The sequence below is a fragment of the Lissotriton helveticus genome, chromosome 5_1 (genome assembly GCF_964261635.1).
Source record: "Lissotriton helveticus chromosome 5_1, aLisHel1.1, whole genome shotgun sequence".
Classification (NCBI taxonomy): domain Eukaryota; kingdom Metazoa; phylum Chordata; class Amphibia; order Caudata; family Salamandridae; genus Lissotriton; species Lissotriton helveticus.
Window position 1 is genome coordinate 1,424,034,178 of NC_136065.1, and position 19,602 is coordinate 1,424,053,779.

Here is a 19,602-nt window from a genome sequence, read left to right on the forward strand (position 1 = left end):
GGGTGCAAGTATCCCCGAGATCTTTTCAAAGTGTAATAATTCAGACCGCATGCAAGCACAAGTGCAGTCCAGTCGAGGAGTCTGTCATTGTAGACAGAAATGGCCATTTGTGTAACATCAGCGCAGTCACATTGACTATAAGTGGTTCCATGACTGCTGCATGGACACGCCAACAGTACCGCTCATTGATGATTTTGCTATTTTCACGACCTGTCATTCTAATTTTGCATGTGTGACCCTCAGGAACAATACGACCTAGTCCACAAAGCAGTAATCCAGCTTTTCAAAACCCATCTCGACAAGATTGCTTCCGCATCAGGACCTGCAGGTGAAGAGGTGAGCTTGTGAGTTTATCCTCAGTATCAGTACATTGTTAATGTTCCAATGTTCGGGAGCCAGGGGTGAAGGTGTGGGGGGGAATCATTGCACACTATTGCGCAATATTGTAATAACCAATCACTTGTGAAGGCTTTAAACCTATGAAGCTAAAACACGTTAAAACAAACGTGGTCTGGTAGGGATTTATGATAGTCATATTTATACATGCTTTTTTTTCTCCCTGGGGTACTTACATACAGAATTATGGATACATTGCATGTGGTATTGTTCTGCTGCTATTGTGTCTGCAATGCTCCACTACTAGAACTATGTGCATTAAAAAATGCTTTTTGACACCTCTCTACCAGTAGAGTAACGCAAAATGGGATGAGGGGCCCTGAATCTCTCATATCTCAAAGATATCATTTGGCCTTGGGATTAATGGGGCACTCTAAAGGTTTAGGTGCCCCCTGAGGGGTTGGGGTCCCCCATGTCGCATGTTAACATCCGCTATGGCGGAACTATTAGTGGAACAATTTTTGCATAAAGTTTTGTCTCTTTCTGCTTTTTTGTCTTGCCTGATACTTTAAATTAAATTAACAGATTTATATAGCACAATTGATCTCTCCTCTTCCATGAAACTTGTCAGGGAGCTCTTTCCTTCGCCCCAACGTATTTTTTCGTAAAGTTTTACCTCCTTCTGCTTGCATGATACTTTAAATCAAATTAGCAAATTTATATCACTAGGTGAAACCGATGCATTACCAATGCTTATTTATGAAGTGTTGAATCATAGCATTCACTTAATACCGCCAAAGCATGCACTGCAGGGTTATGGCCAAGTAACTGGCAATTGTTCCAGTTAACTGTGGTATTCTCCTGTTTCAGTTTTTTTTTTCTTTACTGTATATCCCAGCACAGCAGTAGGTTAAAGGCTTCACAGTAGGTCCAGGCACCAATATATTTACAAGAATAACTGGCCTTTGAATTAACTTTCCACTTTCAAAACCAATTGCATATGTTTGCCAAAGTAAATCTTGCCACGGCCAGACATATTGGCTTTGCCAAGACTTAATCAAGCGTTGGTAATCATATTCCAGCCAGTGTGTCTGAGCCGTTCTAAAGTCACCCCAAACACACGTGTGAAGTTCAGATCATTCTTCAGACTATATTTTCTGAATAAAGGGAACAGGATTTAGCATGCACTTGTGTCTAAAGATTATTATTGACTGTTTTAGAGCGGGGGAGGGGTCTTTGCCCAACCATTGTTACTTTGAGGGGAACCCAGGCCATTCACCTACCCCTCAAAACATTATCCCACCTAAATTTTGTGAATTCTACCAGAAAATTGGAGTCAGCCAGGTGCCGTCGTCTGTGGATTACAGTGCACACCCAGTTAATACCGCACGCCAGAGTGTCAGTATTTACTGGGGGCTATAAATCCCTCACCCATTTCTGGCCCATTTAGACACATGGTAAGTGGAAGCCCGAACACGTGTAATACTACTAAGTCTACTGACTCAATTTTATCTTTTTTATTCAGCTCTTCATACTGCACTTCTGCCATTTCTAAGAGCTGTAAATAAATGGTGTTACTATTACAAAGTTTAATGGTACTCAAGATACCACGTGTAAAAGAATGGAAGGCTAAGAGGGTCTTGCCTGAACTCAGACATATGGCCTGCTGATCACATAAGATGCCAGCAGTGAATATTTACTCATTCAGTCATCTTGAAGGATCAATGCATCCCATTCGTTTCATCGCCAGGGTTCCACTGAGCTCAAAATTGCCATGCACAGCAGGCATTGATAAAATGAACCTAGAGTACTGAACAAAAAAAACCGAATGCTGTCACTTTGTTCTAGGTGATGATTTTGTAATTAAATTTTCCAAAACCTAGCAATTTACCTTTTTATCAAAATTGCATTGTGTTTCCACAGATGGCTATGACTCATACAAGAGCTCCACTTTTACACTCAACAACTGCTATTGAAGCCCCAATGACTCCCCTTAGGTAAGGATCTAAGTGACTGGCTTGAACATGTGCTGTAAAATGTAAGGTTCTAACATGTTAAGTCACATTCACAGTATTGGTTCCTGTACATCGTCTCTAGCAACGTGTAGAGTTGGCATGGCATTTGGTGCACTTCATTTGAACAGTATTAACAGTATTCATAAGTATTTACACACAAAAAATTATAATAAAATGAGCAGGACAGAATTTGTGTCAGTGAGAAATTGGGTTGTTGGTTGAGTGGGGTGTGAACCTTTCTCAAGCAACAGCCACAATCCTTGTCAGGGTGAACTACAGTCATTTAATTAACCTTCTGGTAGCTTTGCACAAAAAGCAGTGAGGTTTAGCTTAGAGTTAATATGTAAAGTATTTATGCAGCACACAAACAGCAATAAAGTGAAAACACAACACTAGAAAAGTCCCACACCTATTTAGAATGAAAGAGCAAATATTAATACATTATTTGACACAAAACAAAAAAAGCACAAGACTGCACTCACATTTTCCAAGCTTTAGGAGAAAACACCTCTGTACACACTTGAGCCTGGAAAGGGGCAAATACACACTGCCATACAACCTTCAACGATACATGGGGTGCTCTACTACAATGTCACATTTTCAATATCGTCCTGTCAAAAATGTCTACTTACACTTATCAAGTTGAGCATAAATAGGTAAGTTTAGCTTAACCTTACAATTCTTAATTTCACATCTATATATCAGGATGATATATCGATGATATACCATCGGGGTACTTAAATGTGGAGCTAAGAATACTAAATCTATACTTACCTTGATCACAGGCAGAAAATGTCTGGTAAGAACTAGTAATTGATTGCTGTTTGCACCCAGACTCCATCAAAGGCAAACTTGCTGATCAGCAAGGCTCAGAAAAAAACAAAGTGTGGGAGATGTATGTAGTAATCTAAATAACTATACACAGCATGTGAGTTCTGTATGACTGGGCACCATACTAAAGGACAAAGCAAGGCTTGTGTCCTTTAGAACACATTAAAAATAAATAATTCATACATTGTTGCTTCTGTGGTAGAAGTGAATATGTTATTTTCAAATTCAAGTGCATTGTTTCATGTCCCAATGTAATTTTGATCAAACACACTCTTTTTCAGGGGACTAAGCTTAATACCGATCAGAAAAATGCTTACGAAACATAATGTTAGAATGTTTCACAAAAGTTATTGTACGTATTGATCCTGTCACTGATGATATCATGCTTCTATTCATCTGATAAATTGCATATGTACAGTTCCAGTTACACAACTTCACTTGAATTAAATACATTTCTGGAATCGACAATTACTATATCATGGTTTTCCAACTGAATCAAATTCCTTTATGAAATCCGCATCTGCTGCCAAACTCCACAAATTAAGGAAAGCACTTTAATTTCATCTCACCATCCTTATCTCTGCTCATTCATAGTTCCTATTACCTGTGACCATGTAGAACACCCATGCACAGCCATAATTTGTTGTCCCAAAAATAGACATTTCACCTGGAGAGTGCATGTGCTCCCTCCTTCACTCATATTTAGAACTAACAGCTGTCCACGTTCTCTCACGTGTCATAGCCAACCCTCCTTAAACAGTGTTAGATCTTCTTTCAATCATCTGTGATGTTAAGTCACTAAAACTCTTTGCTAGAATGAAAACATACTATTGTGCTACCACAATAATCTCTGAATGTCAGAGGGATCATTTCATCGTGCTAGCACTTTTATAGTAATTGGTGGGTTTCTTGAGGTGTAATTACAACATGCATTTGTGTTTCCTCCTTTCACAATATATGTTATTATTTCAGCACAACTCTTTATTAGAAGCAAAGTCTCCACGATGTACATTCACCTATGGGAATATATTATTTATAGTTTTAAACACCATCTTTAGTAAACTACCAACCATGGGTGCATATAATATGTTGAAGTAAATTAATCACAATGAGGTTCCATATCATATCCAAATTCTCAGATTCCTGTTGAAGAGTTTCAAAAAGTTATGGATCTTTATAAATAACAACTCCGTTCCATCTTGTCATTTGAACCCACCAGGCAGATAGTGGTCAATTTGTTGATTTAAAATATCTCCCTTTGTGCCAATCCCCTTTATGTATCATCTCCATATTTCATTTATGGAACCACCTCAATAACTTGAAACATTAATTGTGACACATTATAACCTTTCTCCATGAAACGTACTGTTAGATCTGACTTGACGCTTTTAGACCTTGTTGTACTTTTATGTTCAGTTACTATTGTTTTAATATTTCTCTCCTTTTTTTCCAACATAACCCATATCAGAAGTGCATTTCAGCAAGTAAATACAATATGACTTGTAGATGAAGTATCACAGGTGCATTATATTTTTTATTTTCTCCCTGATAGAGGGGTGATATATAATTTCTCCTTTGTTGATGATAATATTACAGTTACAACAGTTTAACAAGGCATTGTTTCTTTAGTTGGTGTGTAGTGGTCAGTAATTTTCTTTTTTCATGATTATTTCTTTCATGTTTTTATTCCTTGGATAAGAGCTCTTTAAAATCCTTATCTGCTTCAATGACTTTTCAAAGTTGCAAAGTAATTCTTTGGACCTTTTTGCTGTGCTGCGTGTTTTTTATTTAAGGGGGGGGTATTTCACAAAATAGTGTGTTTCTTTCACAGAATATATTCTCAATTATGCTTTGTCTCCAGTTTCTCCTGGATATCCATGGTTCATAAATGTTATCCTAAATTTGATATTCTCCTCCTCAAAGTCATCCTTATTTGGGGTGATCCACTCCTTTCGGATGATTTGTGAATAAGGCAAATTCTGCCTCAGCTGCCATGGCTGAAACAACTAAAAATGTAATATTTTATCATGATGGGTGAGTTTTGTAAACAACTTTGGTACCTATTTTATTTACTCCTAATCACTATTACTTCAAGAAAGTCCAATAGTTGTTTCATTTTTTTCGAATGTGAACATTATGTTAGGTTGTAGATGGTTTACTCCCTCAATTCTCATCAACAATGTATACTTTAATGTTCACCACAGTAGAAAAATATTGTCAATGTACTCGACGTACAATGTATTCCTGGTTGTCTACCCTTCCTTTGAAAGTATATTTTCTTGGCATATTTTAAACATAAAAATATTATCATAAGTGTGTGCTGGCCCAAAACCCATAAATGTTCTAGTGAACTGCAAGAAAAGGTTTTCTTCATTATGAAAAAATGTATGGTACAATGGGAAGTCCAAAAGTTCCAATTAGAATATTGTTGAGGTACCTTCTTGTGGCTGGTTTAACGAGTCCCAAACGTATGCTGCTAACGTGTCTGAGAGCGAGATCAACATATAAGGAGAATTTACATCTCCCATAAATACTGTCTATAATTTTCTAAGAAAATCTGTAGTATTTTTGACTTATGATGTCATAGCCTTTAAATTAGGGTGTAGAAAAACGGTCAATGAATTTCCTAGTGGGTTAAAAACTGAGCTAATTCGATGCATGGGTGTGTTAAATAAACTTTTATGTTTCTTTGGAAGCAAGTAAATATACAGAATTGTGGGATGTTACACCTGTAGAAAGTGTTTAGTAGTTTATGACAACCTGCCCATATCTATAGCGTTACCTAGAATGCTTTTTGGTATTCATTCTCATTCTTTGTTCATAATCCAGTTTCTTAAATATGTAGATACGTCACAAAGGTGTTGTTCCAATTCCTCTTGGTAAAAGTTTGCATCCATCAAAACCGTCATACCACCTTTATCCGCTACCTTTATCACAATGTTGTGGTGTCCCCTCCTTTTGTCAGCTTGATAGTCAATCTTGTTGATTTCTTTGAGTGCCAGTTCCTCAAATGCAGATAAGATTTTAAGGACGACTGGTGCAATAAATCTTGAATTTTGGATTGAAATTAAACTTTTTCTGATTATGTTTCGGCAACAGTTGTATCTAATGTGGCCAAAAAGTGTTTTAAACTCAATTGTCTCATGAATCTTTAAAAAACTGATTTGAACCTGCAGTTGTAGTTTTATATGTTCCATTTTTCTTTGCTGAATATAGACAATCTGGATAGATTAAGCTGAGAAATATTAATCACAAGGCTCTTGTCTAGCTCCATAGTTTTATTTTTTCTATACCCTCTTCTGGTATGTTGGTAGCCTTCAGTTTATTTGCCCCCTAAAAAAAGTATGTGGTGCTGAGTTACCATGTTTGTTCCCACTGTATGTGGTTGTTCCTAATCATCCTCTCTTGAGATCCCTGGTTCTAGTCTCAGTGTGGCCATGTTTCTGAATTGAATCATTTTGATTGTGAGTTCCTTGTATTTCACGAGTATTCCTGTGTTTTGATCTTGTTGTCTGCCTTTGTATATAGTTTATCTACCACCATTGAAATTACTTGACTCCTCAGTGGAATACAATTCCCCTTTAGTTAAGATTCTTCTTCCTGCATACGTACCTGCCAGAAATACACCTCAGTGTTTCTGTGGTCATAAATGTAACTTCTGAATGTATTAATTTTCCATTCTTTAATGTCCTTTATATGTATTTTATTATTCGTTATAATTAATGTCATCCAATACTTTTTTCAGTCTCAGTTTCCAATTCTTTAAGAATTTTGACTAATTCCTCAATGGTTAATACAATGAGATCCTGTACTATTCAAAATCGCATTTCACTTGTTATCAACGTATTTATTTCGCATAAATTGTGTAGGTTTTGGAGAGATCCTTTAACCTCTTGGTATCTGTTGGAATTCGTGATATTGTATGAAATTCGAAGCATGTAGGCATTGGTTGGTTTTCCTCGAATGTAAGTATTCCATATGGTTCATGTTTCTTTCTTGTGTTCGGTCTATGGTCACAGCCGCCGAAGCGTCTTTGATTAGTACATAACTATTCTGGGCTTGTTCGTACAAAAATGTTGCAGCTTTATTTAGAAGTAATGTTTCCTATTTCGAGGAAAGCTATATATATGTGTTCACTCGGATGTTCCAGGGAACAAATGAATGCACTTGGATTTGAGAATAAATATAGCATATCTAATTTGGAGAAACTTGATAAGGAAAACAGATGAATCGGTTAAATAAAATATTCACATTTATCGGAAAAATAACAGAAGAATAAATTAATGTCAACTTTTTTTTCCCAAAAGGATGCACAATACATTTGCCCTTCAGTGTGGCACATAGTCGTATGGCACTGAAATGTTGGGTATTTTTATTTGGACATTTTAGATGCACTTCAGGGCCAGTGGTGTGCAGCTTGTGGCAAGTTAGAACATATAGATAGATTTGCCCAACTTAGAAACAATATATCAACAGTTAGTTGTGCTTTTAAGAGAAGAGCAGTACTTCGAATAAAGACCTTGGATAGTGGGCCATACTGTCAGGATAGCAAAAAATAGATATTTATTCCCCAGTCAGTCCGACATCTATAGGTTGTCTTGCACTGTTCCCAGGGTTAGCAGAAGCATGAAGGGTACTATGGCTACAGTAAATGTCAAAGACGACCTAAAGAGGAAGTGTCTTTTTGTGCAGCCATATACCACTCGTAGGGTATCATTCAACATTGCCCACAATCTCCTGGAGCCGTCCAACTCACCCGCAGGCACAGAGAACACTATCTACGCATTACTAGCGAAGAAGAGGATTTTTGGGTACTGCATTACTGCATGGAATTTACAGTGAAGGGCTTCCTGGCTGGCTTATCCCCAGCTGCATAGGTTCGTTGCCTGTGTCTTGGAACTATAATTAGCTGTCACAGGATGTCATGAGAGAACAGTAGACACTGTCAACGATTTGTGGTGACACACATTGAGTTCAATATATGGCCAGCAGAGACTTATGTGGAAATAGGAAGGCCAAAAAGATATATGACATGACCCATGAACCGACAGATCGCTGATTCCACTCTGGGGAAACACAGGAGAGGACTGAAAATGTTGAGCAAAGGTACGCCAGGCCAGCCATGGAAGGACTTCTGCCCTTAGCCTCTCTTCCACTCCTTTCCTAGACATCCTGAAGCTGAAAAATTGGTTAGGTAGGCAGATATTTCCACTTGAGTAAGTAGGTCTCCGGATTTAGAAACTGAGATGCCCCTTTTCTTTGTTCTATGTGACTTATAGCTATTAAAAAGCGATGTGATCAGGACCTTACTGCATATGAGGAAACACATGCTCAGAATAATACCAACAAACAAAGTTTCCCTCACGGACACTGTGAGGCAAAATTAGCAATTCCACTAATATCAAAAATACACTATTTTCCTTTCCAGACATGATTTTCTAATCCCATAGGAGGCACAACAGTATTTCTTTGATCAACATTACAAGTTGATGTTTGAAAAGAGGATCTTTTTAGGTCGAGCCTGTTCAAAGTATGCGTGCTCTGCGAGGCATGCTGTAATGAGGACGGGACTTGAAGCTCCCCTCACTCTCTTCCCACATTTTTCATTTGCTTGTGTTATTATCCTCTGTAAACTGTGGCTGTTCATTGATCAAAAGGCTTGTTGGTCCCTCCTTAGTACCGCCTTGTCTCAATATGTAACCTCTCATGGCGACATCCCCTGTTACATATGTTGTTGTTCGGTAGACTTTAATTACAGCCTCCAAGCACTGTTTTCTCAAATAGCGCTGTCCTGCCTGCTTTTGCAGACAGGACTCGCTCCCTCCCAATGCTTTTAAAAGGAAAATTATAGCACGCATTTGCAATGCAATAGGTCTTGCATTTGCAAGAGTTTAAGCTTTTGACATTGTAAATGACAATGCCTTTTATTTATCTGTTTTAAAAACAACACATAAATAAAAGGCATTGTCATTTACAATGCCAATAGCTCTAGCCCTCATAAATGTGAGACCTATTGCATTGCACATCCTTGTTTTGATCTGGCACTCACCCATTGTGGAAATCTTACACTTTTATTTTTTTAATTTAACACAGGGGTATACTGATTCAAATTGGTAAAAACATCGCTTATAAGCAGTAGTGGTCACTTTCACGTGTTTTTCCTTTGCTGGTGGTTTTTTAAACTGCATAATGTTACATTCATAGGACCTAAATGTTAGAGGGAGGTTGCTGGTAGAGGAAGGATTCTACTAATGCATTCCCTTGTTTATTGAGTGTGAAAGCAAAATATATCAGCACACTTTGTATTCCTAATTTGTGTTAGTTTTTGCTCATTTGTGTTTTATCTTACTTCTGTAGTTTACCACAAGACAGAGTAATCTATGAAAACATTACAGCTAGTGTGCAAGAAAGCATTCTGCCATTTCCGGATTCTGGTGCTGTGGTGGTGAAAACAAACCCTTTCCTGGATTTTGACCTGGCTCACAAGCCTATTCTGTGTGAACAATCTGAGTTGAATAGTGACAGAGAGAGCAGTACCACATGGCAAAGGAAGTACACAAATCCATTGACTGACGGACACCTACAGAGACATCAAAGTATGGAATTGGACAACTTAGGCCTTATAGAGTGGCATCCACACCCACAAAATGCGGGTGGCAGAAGTTGTGATATGAAGGCACCACTAGTCCGGGCCAAATCCACTCCCTTTGAATCAAGAAGTTATAAGTCGGAAGCTGCACTTCATCATGATTTGGCAGAATCATCTTTGAATTTCCAGATGGCAACTCCTTCAAATGACTTAAACATTAAGAAGCAGCCATGCTTGATGTCCCCCCAATGGAATTCTTCTAACAAGCCAGGCGACGGCCTATTCTGCTATCAGAACATTGATCCCAGCCCCCAGTACATTCGCCTAACAGAAGATCCATACTTCTCACCAACGATCTCATCAGATCCAGGATCACCGAGGTTTGCAAATTTCTGTGTTGAAGCAACATTTTCTGAAGTTGCACCTAGGGGCCCTCTCCAGAAGACTCTTGACCCCATCCCTTGTGTTGCTTTACCAATCCGGACAGCTGAAGAACCAGGGATGGCAACAGTGGATGCCTCACCCCAGTTTGCCTGTGCGGTGCAGTTAGACAGAATGAAGGGTTCATCAAAGTGTAAGTTATTTATGTATTCACTCTGTTACTGCAATAAGCCTATTGTACCTCAGTTTGTTCAATCTAATCCACTAACGGTTGGAATTAATAGTCATGTAAGGCGTCACAACAACTTTAGTACATTTTACTCAAAATGTCCCGAAGTGATACAATAAATGCAATGTTTGCAAGTCAGAAATGCCATCTGCGACTCCTAAAGTACTCTTACGAACCCCTTGCACTTGGATATGAAAGAGACCTGCTGCCCTCCTCCTTCTGAATCACAATGGAATGTATTTATAGTGTGTAACTGCAGCTGCAGGTACAAGCCACGGACCAGTCGACCCTCAACAGGGTGATGTCCATTCCCAAAGTGAAAGCTGTGCCCTAGGGCAGCTCCCACCTTCTGCATGTTGGCCTTTGGGCTGGGGGTACATACAGCAGTCCAGGAGACTGCTCCATTCTCCTCCAGCGCCGTTCACAAACAGCCCCGTAACGGGCAAGGGCCGCTCTAAAAAACCTTTCAAGATTCTGTGAATGTGAATGCGCAGATGGCGGCCCGGTGCCCCTGGCAGGACTCAACACTTTCATTTACAGCCATTGGCAAGGGGTCACAGAAGCCCCTGCCTCGTTAATACGCGTGAGGCGGGAGTTTTTGTTACTCCTTGCAAATGACAGTTTTGCCCTAGCACAACTTTATTTCTCATAGGATATCAGTGGGTGTGAGCATGTCTTGAAGAACATTTCCTCAAGCACCAGTGCTTCAACTTGCTTGCAGTATTAATATTTTACAAAAAACTGTGAGGAAATGTTAAGTTACATTCGGTAGCCCCAAATAAATGAATTTTTAGGGCGAGGTCTCAGTTGAAAAAAAGGCGAGGCCACAGTCATAAGTGGTTACTTGCAGTGAGCTGTCTGACAGAAGGGCAGCCCTCTTCATGCCACATACATACATGATCTGTTCTGGCAGGTAGTAGAAGCAGTCGAGTGCAGGGTCATGTGGCTACGCTCTATTCATTGGAGTGTTGTGTTTCCCAAGCAGCTGTGCCTGACCCTGGTGACGAAAGTCCTCCCCCTCTACCTGTGCGGACGCCAGAATCATTTATTGTGGAGAATGACGTTGGTGAGTAGAATTTATTCATACAAAGGCAATATCTTCCTCCTATACTGTTATTTCCTTTTCATGTGAAATAGAAATTAATTTAACATATATTTGCCACATTTGACAATAGCTTATATACCTGTAAGCTTAAATGCACATTTTTACTATTGTGTACACTTGTATTAATATGAAATTTCTTCTGAAATTCCTATATTCATTTTTAAATCATATTTTCTCTAATATTTATTTGTGTATGATTTTGCTGTTGATTCACTGTTATTGTACTATACCGTGAATGTTTTTTTAAATGTATTCCTGTTGTAAATATGCAGTGGTGCCGATTGTGCACGAACACATGGCCAACTCATTATTGGAGGAAGGCCTTCCTGTGCTCTCAGTGCTTAACTGGAACTGGTGGTTGCCTTCAGGGCCCACCGGCACTCATTGTTTGGGAACTGCCACTGATTTTTCCTCATTATGCTTTGACCCAGCGCAAGGGAGTGAAAAGTGCACAAATGAGAAAGAAGCCACTGACAAAGGGAGAAAGCAGGGAAGAAAAACCACCAAGAGTGTGATAACAGGGTACAGCTTGTCTGCTAGTGAATAAAAGAGGCATGAGTTTGAATCAGGACTAAAAAACCTTGGTAGTCAGTAACCTCGACAGATGGCATCGCTAGCCGTGGGCTATGGGATATCTTTGGACATTGGCATTTATTATTTTACAAATTAAGTACTGTATGCGTACATCATGCCCACAAGTCTGTACCTCAGGAGAGCCATGATTGTGGACAATGGACTCCACTGTTCTTCAAAACCGCTTATAGAACAAAAGGAAAGCCTGCCATTTTAGAAACGGCTGGGTTCATACAGTTTCCCTCTTGGCCACCATGTCCCTTCCACTCTACTGTCGAATTCACCCCCACCCCACCCGGCCCCACTGCTCTTATCTGCACAGGCTGCTGCTGCCAACCTCCCCCTCAGTAACATCATTGAGACCGGGTACCAATTAAAATGACACCTCAACACCAACAGTCATTCACCTGAATTTACTTTTACAAGATACCACACAAGCAGAGGAGAGGACCTTCACCACAACAAAACCGTGCTGCCCAGATGCATCCTAATATTAGCCTCTGGTTCATCATCATTTGAGTATCACACACTGAGGCGCTTCTTTGTGACTCAGTTAGGCATCTGACTTTGTAAGAAAAAAGCGGGATGTCAATGATCACCTGTTGCATAGAATGCTGAGCTTTGCCTCAGCCACAATGCTTTGGATACTAGCATTAACTACATTTGTTTGTGTTGTACTTTCTGTGAGAATGTGAAACATGGAGCAAAAGCTGCCCTGTGTGTTTGCTCTATCACAAGCTATTATATGTCAATCCTTGTTAATTGTCCTTTCATTCATTAAAGGCTCTGATCTTCAGTTTGGGCCACCAGTGCAGGCTGCCATGAACAATGAGTAACAATGCTTGATTAGAACATTGGAATGTTGAGAACTCCATTTTAAACAATGGAGTGCTTGGACATCTACTACCTGGTAGAAGCCCAGAGAGCAACATACCAATGTTGTTTTACTTTCACAGCTGCTGTGAACAAAGGCTTCTCGGAGCCCGAGGGGATTTAAACCACCTCGGGCTTCGAGAGGTCTTTGTTTTTACTAATTAAAACATTCTCCCCTCTAGGGTCGAAATGTTCTAATAGTCTTACAGCCCTCCTAGCGGGCTCTACAGGCCATTAAAGGCCCGCTTCCTTGTTAAAGGCCCTCACCTTTGGCTCGGGCCTTTAACCCTGGAGCGGGCCGGTAAAACCTGCTAGGTCGGGCTCTAAGGCTATATTAGAACATTGGAATGTTGAGCGCTAAATTGAAAACAATGGAGGTGTAGAGGGCCTATAATGGCGAGTACAGCTGCAGTTATTAAATGTTTGTCTGTCTGGTTCTCCCTGTTAAATTTAGAATGTTACCCTCAGTTGATTGGATTTTCTAAAAATCATTTTTTAGAACATCCAAATGCTTTGGGTTATACCTGACATTAAAATTTCTCTCACTCCTTCTTGCTAAAAGAGACTTGCCTGCCGCTCTATGACAATGAGCGCAGGCCATTAACAAGCAGAACAGCCTTCTGCACACTTCTTCATGAAAATAAACAGTATTTAGATGGAGGAGCAGCCCACAACACTTTCGCAGTGTAATGCAGACTCAAGATGTAGGCTTTTTGTCTGGACCAGAGCCTCGTGCAATGATGATTGCTTGTCAGGGATTATTTTTTTTTTATGTTTGCAAATTTATATAGCGCGAACTCGAACAGAAGGTATTGGAGCGCTTTTTATGAGCACCGGTTATGTTACACAAGGACACATTCATTTTTTTATTTTTGTTTTGGTAGGCAAGGGGAGATTAAGTGATTTGTCCGGAATCACAGGATGTGGACGCGACCCAAGACTCGAACCTTGGTTTCCCACATTCAAAGTCAGCAATCTAGCCGTCAGACCACATCCTCTACAATTCTAGTATTGCATCCAAAGTCTAACTCGCCCTGTTTTGCATTTGGCTATAACTAGAACCCAGCATACCACCAACTAATGTAATGTTGGGCCTAGCTTGTACTCCAATGGCAAGGCGTTCTCCAGCTATTCGACTACATTCTATCAAGACACTTGATTCTCTTGTGGACTCTTGAACAGACGTCTCAAGAGACCACCGTTGAAATCCAGAACAGGACTGTGCACTCTAGAATAAACAGAACTACATCACATGTTATCAGCATAAAAAATTTACAAAAATGACATCTACCATTAATGATATTCATTTCAGAAAGTTGTACTGCGAAGGTGACGATAATTAAACATTAATGATTGATAATGATATAATTTAAGGCACCAAGAGAAATGATGGTTTGTTCAGGACCACGCAAGCTAAACGTATGATTGGTACTGGAAATGGTCTTCAGGTTACTAGCCTTTGTGGCTGAAGAAAGTCCAGGGCACATCCTTTGACCAGGTAATCCTGTAGATTTCAGTTTGAAAAACAAAATAATCAATTGGAATTTCCTTTTTCTGTAGCCCAGTCACCCAAAACAACGCCTCTTATAAACCCAGCACCAGCCTCTGTGAGGTTAAAATTTGGAACATCGATGGAATGGAGTGGTGTTTCCCAGCCAAATGCATTTGCTGACTCCACAAACTTCAAGTCAAGGAGTAAGGTAAATAAAAAACTTAATTAACATCGTGACGATGTTAATACTTTTTTATAAACGGAACCTATTGTGATCTTAGTGGTGAGTGACAGTTTGATTGTAAATATTCATGTCAATTTTCAGATAGGACTATTCTCGTTTTGATTGACTAGTGAAAGTTACAGAAAAATGTCCTCAGGAACTTTTGAGCAATTATCAGACAGAAGCACAGTTATTTTACAAAAACTGGAGATCTGTAAACTAACTCTCATCTGCGTGGCACTTTGTTGGTCTTGCCCTTTTTAGTGATCTTACATATCTCATTCCCTCCTATGCTGCTCTTAACCTATGTTTGATACATTACTTTAATTTACGCTTACCATGTTGATGCAAGCAGTGTGCGAGAAGTTCAACACAGTGTCTTTGAAGTGGAGAGGCAATATCATGACATATTCATTTCGATACCTATAATGACATTTAAAAGTAGGTGTTTTCTGGCATCTTTCATATAGTTACTAAGGCCGATTGAAAAAGATTCTTCAGAGTGTAACATAGAATCCTATTCAGCAAAAGTCATAATGTTGAGAGCAGTCCATGTACGTATGTACCCCGTGTAAGTGTAATGCATAGTCCACATTCATGTTATTTCCATATGTGTGTTTAAAAGTGGCATACCCTTGAGGATTTCCAGATGTCAAACAAAGGATATATAATGCACATTTGGTTCACAGCCCAACAACAGTAGCTTTTAAGGTTCACAAAGGTTGAGCAATGTATTCGCTATACACAGTAATGCATGCATTTCTTGCAGTTGACACCCGTTATTTGCTCAATAAAGTGCAGCAACAAGGGGACTATTTACAGGACTGGTAAAACGAGGTCAATGTAAATGAAAAATGGAAGGAGATATAAACATCTTTACAATTGGGGGAAATGTGGTATGGGCATAATGCAAACACGGAACATGTGCATTGTGCTATTGTTTGTAATGTGCTGGCAATACAATGTCACATTAATCACCTTCACCGAGTCTATCTAACCGTCCTGCTGCTGGTGACTTCATGTACAGTTATAGTACCATTTACAGCGTTTCAGGTAGTAACACCCCATTCACAGATAAATACATATTTTTAAAAATTCATAATAAAGTAGCAAGAAACATAAAGTGACATTCATATGACAGTTTGTGTTTTTTTTTTAGCCCTATGCATCTGTAATGTACCCTCCACCAATATTACATGTTCTTATGATGTAAATCTCCAATGTGGATGCATGCCATACTTGTGCAATGCATACATCATATATGCGTTGCACTCTAATGTACGTGAATTAGGAAAAGGCACAACTTTCACATATGAGTTCACATAGTTTACACTTTGAGTGGGCTACTGTTTTTCCACAGAACTTTGTGAAACAATCACTAAAAGTTTACCCATTTTTTGCATATTTTACGCGATCTGCCAACATTTATAGTGAGCGTAATTGAATTCCACAAGGTAGTAAATATTTACCTGTGCATCTAAAAGATAGGGTGCCTCTTTAGCTTACACATCATTCTAGCCCAAATCACATAGCTCTTTGCATACCTAAACTTACCATGTGTGCACAAAATGTTCCACATGTGGTTGTCGGTACGTTCTGGAATGGAAAAACTCTCAGATTTTGATAATGGTAAGTTCAGGTCTACTGGCAGAAACCTAGGTGTTTCGCTAGGAAGATATTAAACAGCCCAAAAAGACATTAATATGTGGGTATTCGCCTAATGTCGTAAAAGGGCTGGAGGAAGTGTGTAAATTACATGTAAAGGACATCAAAATACTCGTATATTTTACTGCCTTGCAAGACAAATTATTTCCCCACCCGTAAATTTTTCACGGATGGAAAAAGTTGTGTATTTTTAATAAATATGTCGGCAAAAATGTGTCCATTTAATTGTCTAAATATATAAGTCACCACGAATAAAAATGTGTGATCTATGTAATTTATCGTCAAATCTTTCGGGTTATTGTTTTTTTTTACTTTCTCTATTAACAAAAGGTCACATTTCTGTCATAATGAAAGGGCAAATCTTAAATAATGTTTTAATTCTAATTTCTCTTTTTCATTTCTTGCAGAGTGTGAAAGTAAGAAGTTTCAAAACGGGTAAATCTATGTTCCTATAATAACTCCCAATTATTTTTTTTGTATCAAAGATTTTAAATAATTGATTTTTTTCATAATTGATTTTTTTGTTCCTCATTAGACACATTCCAGGAGCAGACAACACTATTAGAAATCAGACCGGCTTGTGGTAAGCAATAATACTTATGAGTTTACTGAAAAATAGTTTGGCATAACACTCTTGGCGCCGGCCTGTTTACTTGCTAATCTTGCAACAGGCTTGCTACATCAATAAAGACAGATGATGCATTCATGACACTTTAGAAAGGACTTTTTGGAGGGTTCACATACCACCTTTGTCTGTTAAATGGCCAAGCCCCCGCATGGCATCCTCCCAAACCCCCATCACAAACAAGGATGTGTTACTGTAAAGAAGTGTTTGCAATACCTGTGACCAGGACAGAAAAGAAGACCATTCTGCTGCTCTACAAAGCAATAAAGAGCTCTCAAGTTTCGTAGGTCCACAGATGAGTAGCTCATCCAGGCCAGGTTTTTGCTTTGCATCCTGGGGCTTGTAGTCCTGTTTGTCCCATTATAAATTCAGGACTAAAAGTCACAGAATGCACAACTAAACATCAAGGTGGATGAATTACTCATGCATGAACCTGAAAAACTTGAACAGTGTAACAGAGGGCTGTTCTGTCCATCATAGACATTAAGATGGGGCGCATGCAGGTTTGAGGATAGTGAGGCAGTAAAGGTTTTGGGACTGTAGGAGTTACTTAGAGGTGTTGAGGGAGATAGTGGGAGAAGTATATTTTATGACAACCTTATACAAAGCATGAAACTAGTTGCAGAGCCAATAAATATTCGATGTTTTATTAAATAAGCCCACTTGCCAGGCTACTGAAAAGTGCACTACTTTAATATATTTCTCATCAGCAGTCCTACTGTCTTTCTCAAATGATTAACTCTGAACATGACTGGTAAATTAGATGTCCTCCTAAACTAGCATAACAGATATAGTGAGCAATAAAAACGTTGTTTTAGCAGGGTTTCAAACTATGTTTTTTCATGGAGAGCATAAAAAGTCATCTGTTATAGTTAATCTTACAGGATGTAGTCATTGTGTGTACAGAAAACAGGAAATCCCCGCCAGCTTTCCCACTATTGTGTTATGTGACAAACCTTTATCAATTAACGTTAAAACAAACTCAAGTATAATTGGAATACACCTCTCTCTTCTTTTTACGATGTCGAAAGTGTTGACATAACTTAGAAATTCATTCCATGCCAGCATATAACTCTGTTGTGTGGATGACGCTATTGAATTCTCCACCAGCTGTAGTATCCTCAGTCCCCTAACGCCCAGACACTGGGAGGCACCGGTGTTTTCTTGACTGCTGCTCCCGGAGCCAGCCCTCGAAATCTGTCCCACTGGGAACGAGAGAGTGCATCAGCGATTGTGTTAGTGATGCCTGGAATGTGTGCTGCCCGAAAAACAATGTTCAGACGCAGACTCAACAACATGAAAGCCCTCAAAAGGCCTAGCATTCTCCTGTCTCTAGCTTTCTGCCTATTTATTAAGTGAACTACTGACATGTTGTCTACGTGGAAAAGGATCGTTCTGTTACTAAGCTCCTGGCCCCATACCTGCAAGGCTACCAACAGGGGAAAATGCTCCAGAAACGCTATGCTACGACCTTGTGAAATCCACTCCTCTGGCCACCTCTCAGCGCACCAGCGCCCGTCCCAAAAAATGCCAAATCCATTCACACCTGACGCATCCGAATAAAGTTGCACCTGCCACTTCATGCCTTCTTCAATGAACAATAGTGACACTCCATTGAAATCCTCCAGAAATAACAACCAAATTCTCAAATCCTCCTTTATATTTCTGGTGAGCCTGATTCTATGGTATGGCAGAGTTGCTCCCGACATGGCCATGCCCAACAACCTGCAAAAGGTCCAGCCAGCCCTTACAACTCGGCACGCAAAATTCAAATAACCTAATAGTTTTTGCACTTGCCTCAGTTGTAATTTTTCTACCTGAGGTGCCTCTTGAATGCATGCCTTAATATCGTCCAATTTCTTTTTAGGAAGCCATGCTATCATTGCCACGGTATCTATTTCTATGCCAAGAAACGTAATCCGTGTACTTGGGCCCTCCGTCTTGTCCTGCGCTAAAGACACCCCAAATGTTTCAGCCATGTGCTGAAAAAATTGTAAAGCTCTCTCACAATGTTTGGACTGCGCTGAACCCATGAAAAGAAAGTTATCAAGGTAATGACACACCTTGCCTTCTTTGCACCCTTGATGAAAAACCCACTGTAAAAATGAGCTGAATAACTCAAAAAGTGCACAGGATACTGCACACCCCATTGGTAAAACTTTGTCAAAATAAAAATAGCCATGCAATTGCATACCCAAAAGCTCAAAATCTATGGGGTGGATCGGGATCAAACGAAACGCAGATTGAATGTCACACTTGGCTAGTTCAGCATGATCTCCTAAACTGTGAACCATTTTTAAAGCCTCATCAACAGTGGTGTAAGAGACCGCTGTGTCCTCATCCGCAATGAAATCATTGATTGATCTACCCTCAGGCCATGAAAGATGTTGTATCATGTGGAATTCACCTGAAGCCTTCTTGGGAATGACCCCTAGCGGTGACACCATAAAGTGAACAAAAGGCATTTCCGCGAAAGGACCAGCCACTCTGCCTAAACGAACTTCCTCTTCCAGCTTCTTGCGCACCACCTCCGGAAATTCTTTCGCAGACCTTAAATTCTCTGGCCAGCGCCTGCCTCTGGGGCCCTGGTAACCAATTCGGAATCCATCCCTAAACCCCATTACAGCTTGGCGGCCGCCTCCATGTCTGGGTACCTGTCTAGTCA

The 19,602-nt window shown here is 39.6% G+C and overlaps 1 protein-coding gene across 1 annotated transcript in view; it reads left to right on the forward strand.

The window, feature by feature from the left end:
* Positions 1–19,602, forward strand: part of PTPN22 (protein tyrosine phosphatase non-receptor type 22) — a 533,173-nt gene that overhangs the window by 323,495 nt on the left and 190,076 nt on the right. Inside the window, exons 11-17 of the mRNA XM_078644425.1 lie at positions 244–336; positions 2,260–2,333; positions 9,540–10,345; positions 11,367–11,447; positions 14,493–14,632; positions 16,720–16,747; positions 16,848–16,895. Coding sequence (XP_078500551.1) covers positions 244–336; positions 2,260–2,333; positions 9,540–10,345; positions 11,367–11,447; positions 14,493–14,632; positions 16,720–16,747; positions 16,848–16,895 — 1,270 coding nt within the window. The remainder of the gene's footprint in view (positions 1–243; positions 337–2,259; positions 2,334–9,539; positions 10,346–11,366; positions 11,448–14,492; positions 14,633–16,719; positions 16,748–16,847; positions 16,896–19,602) is intronic.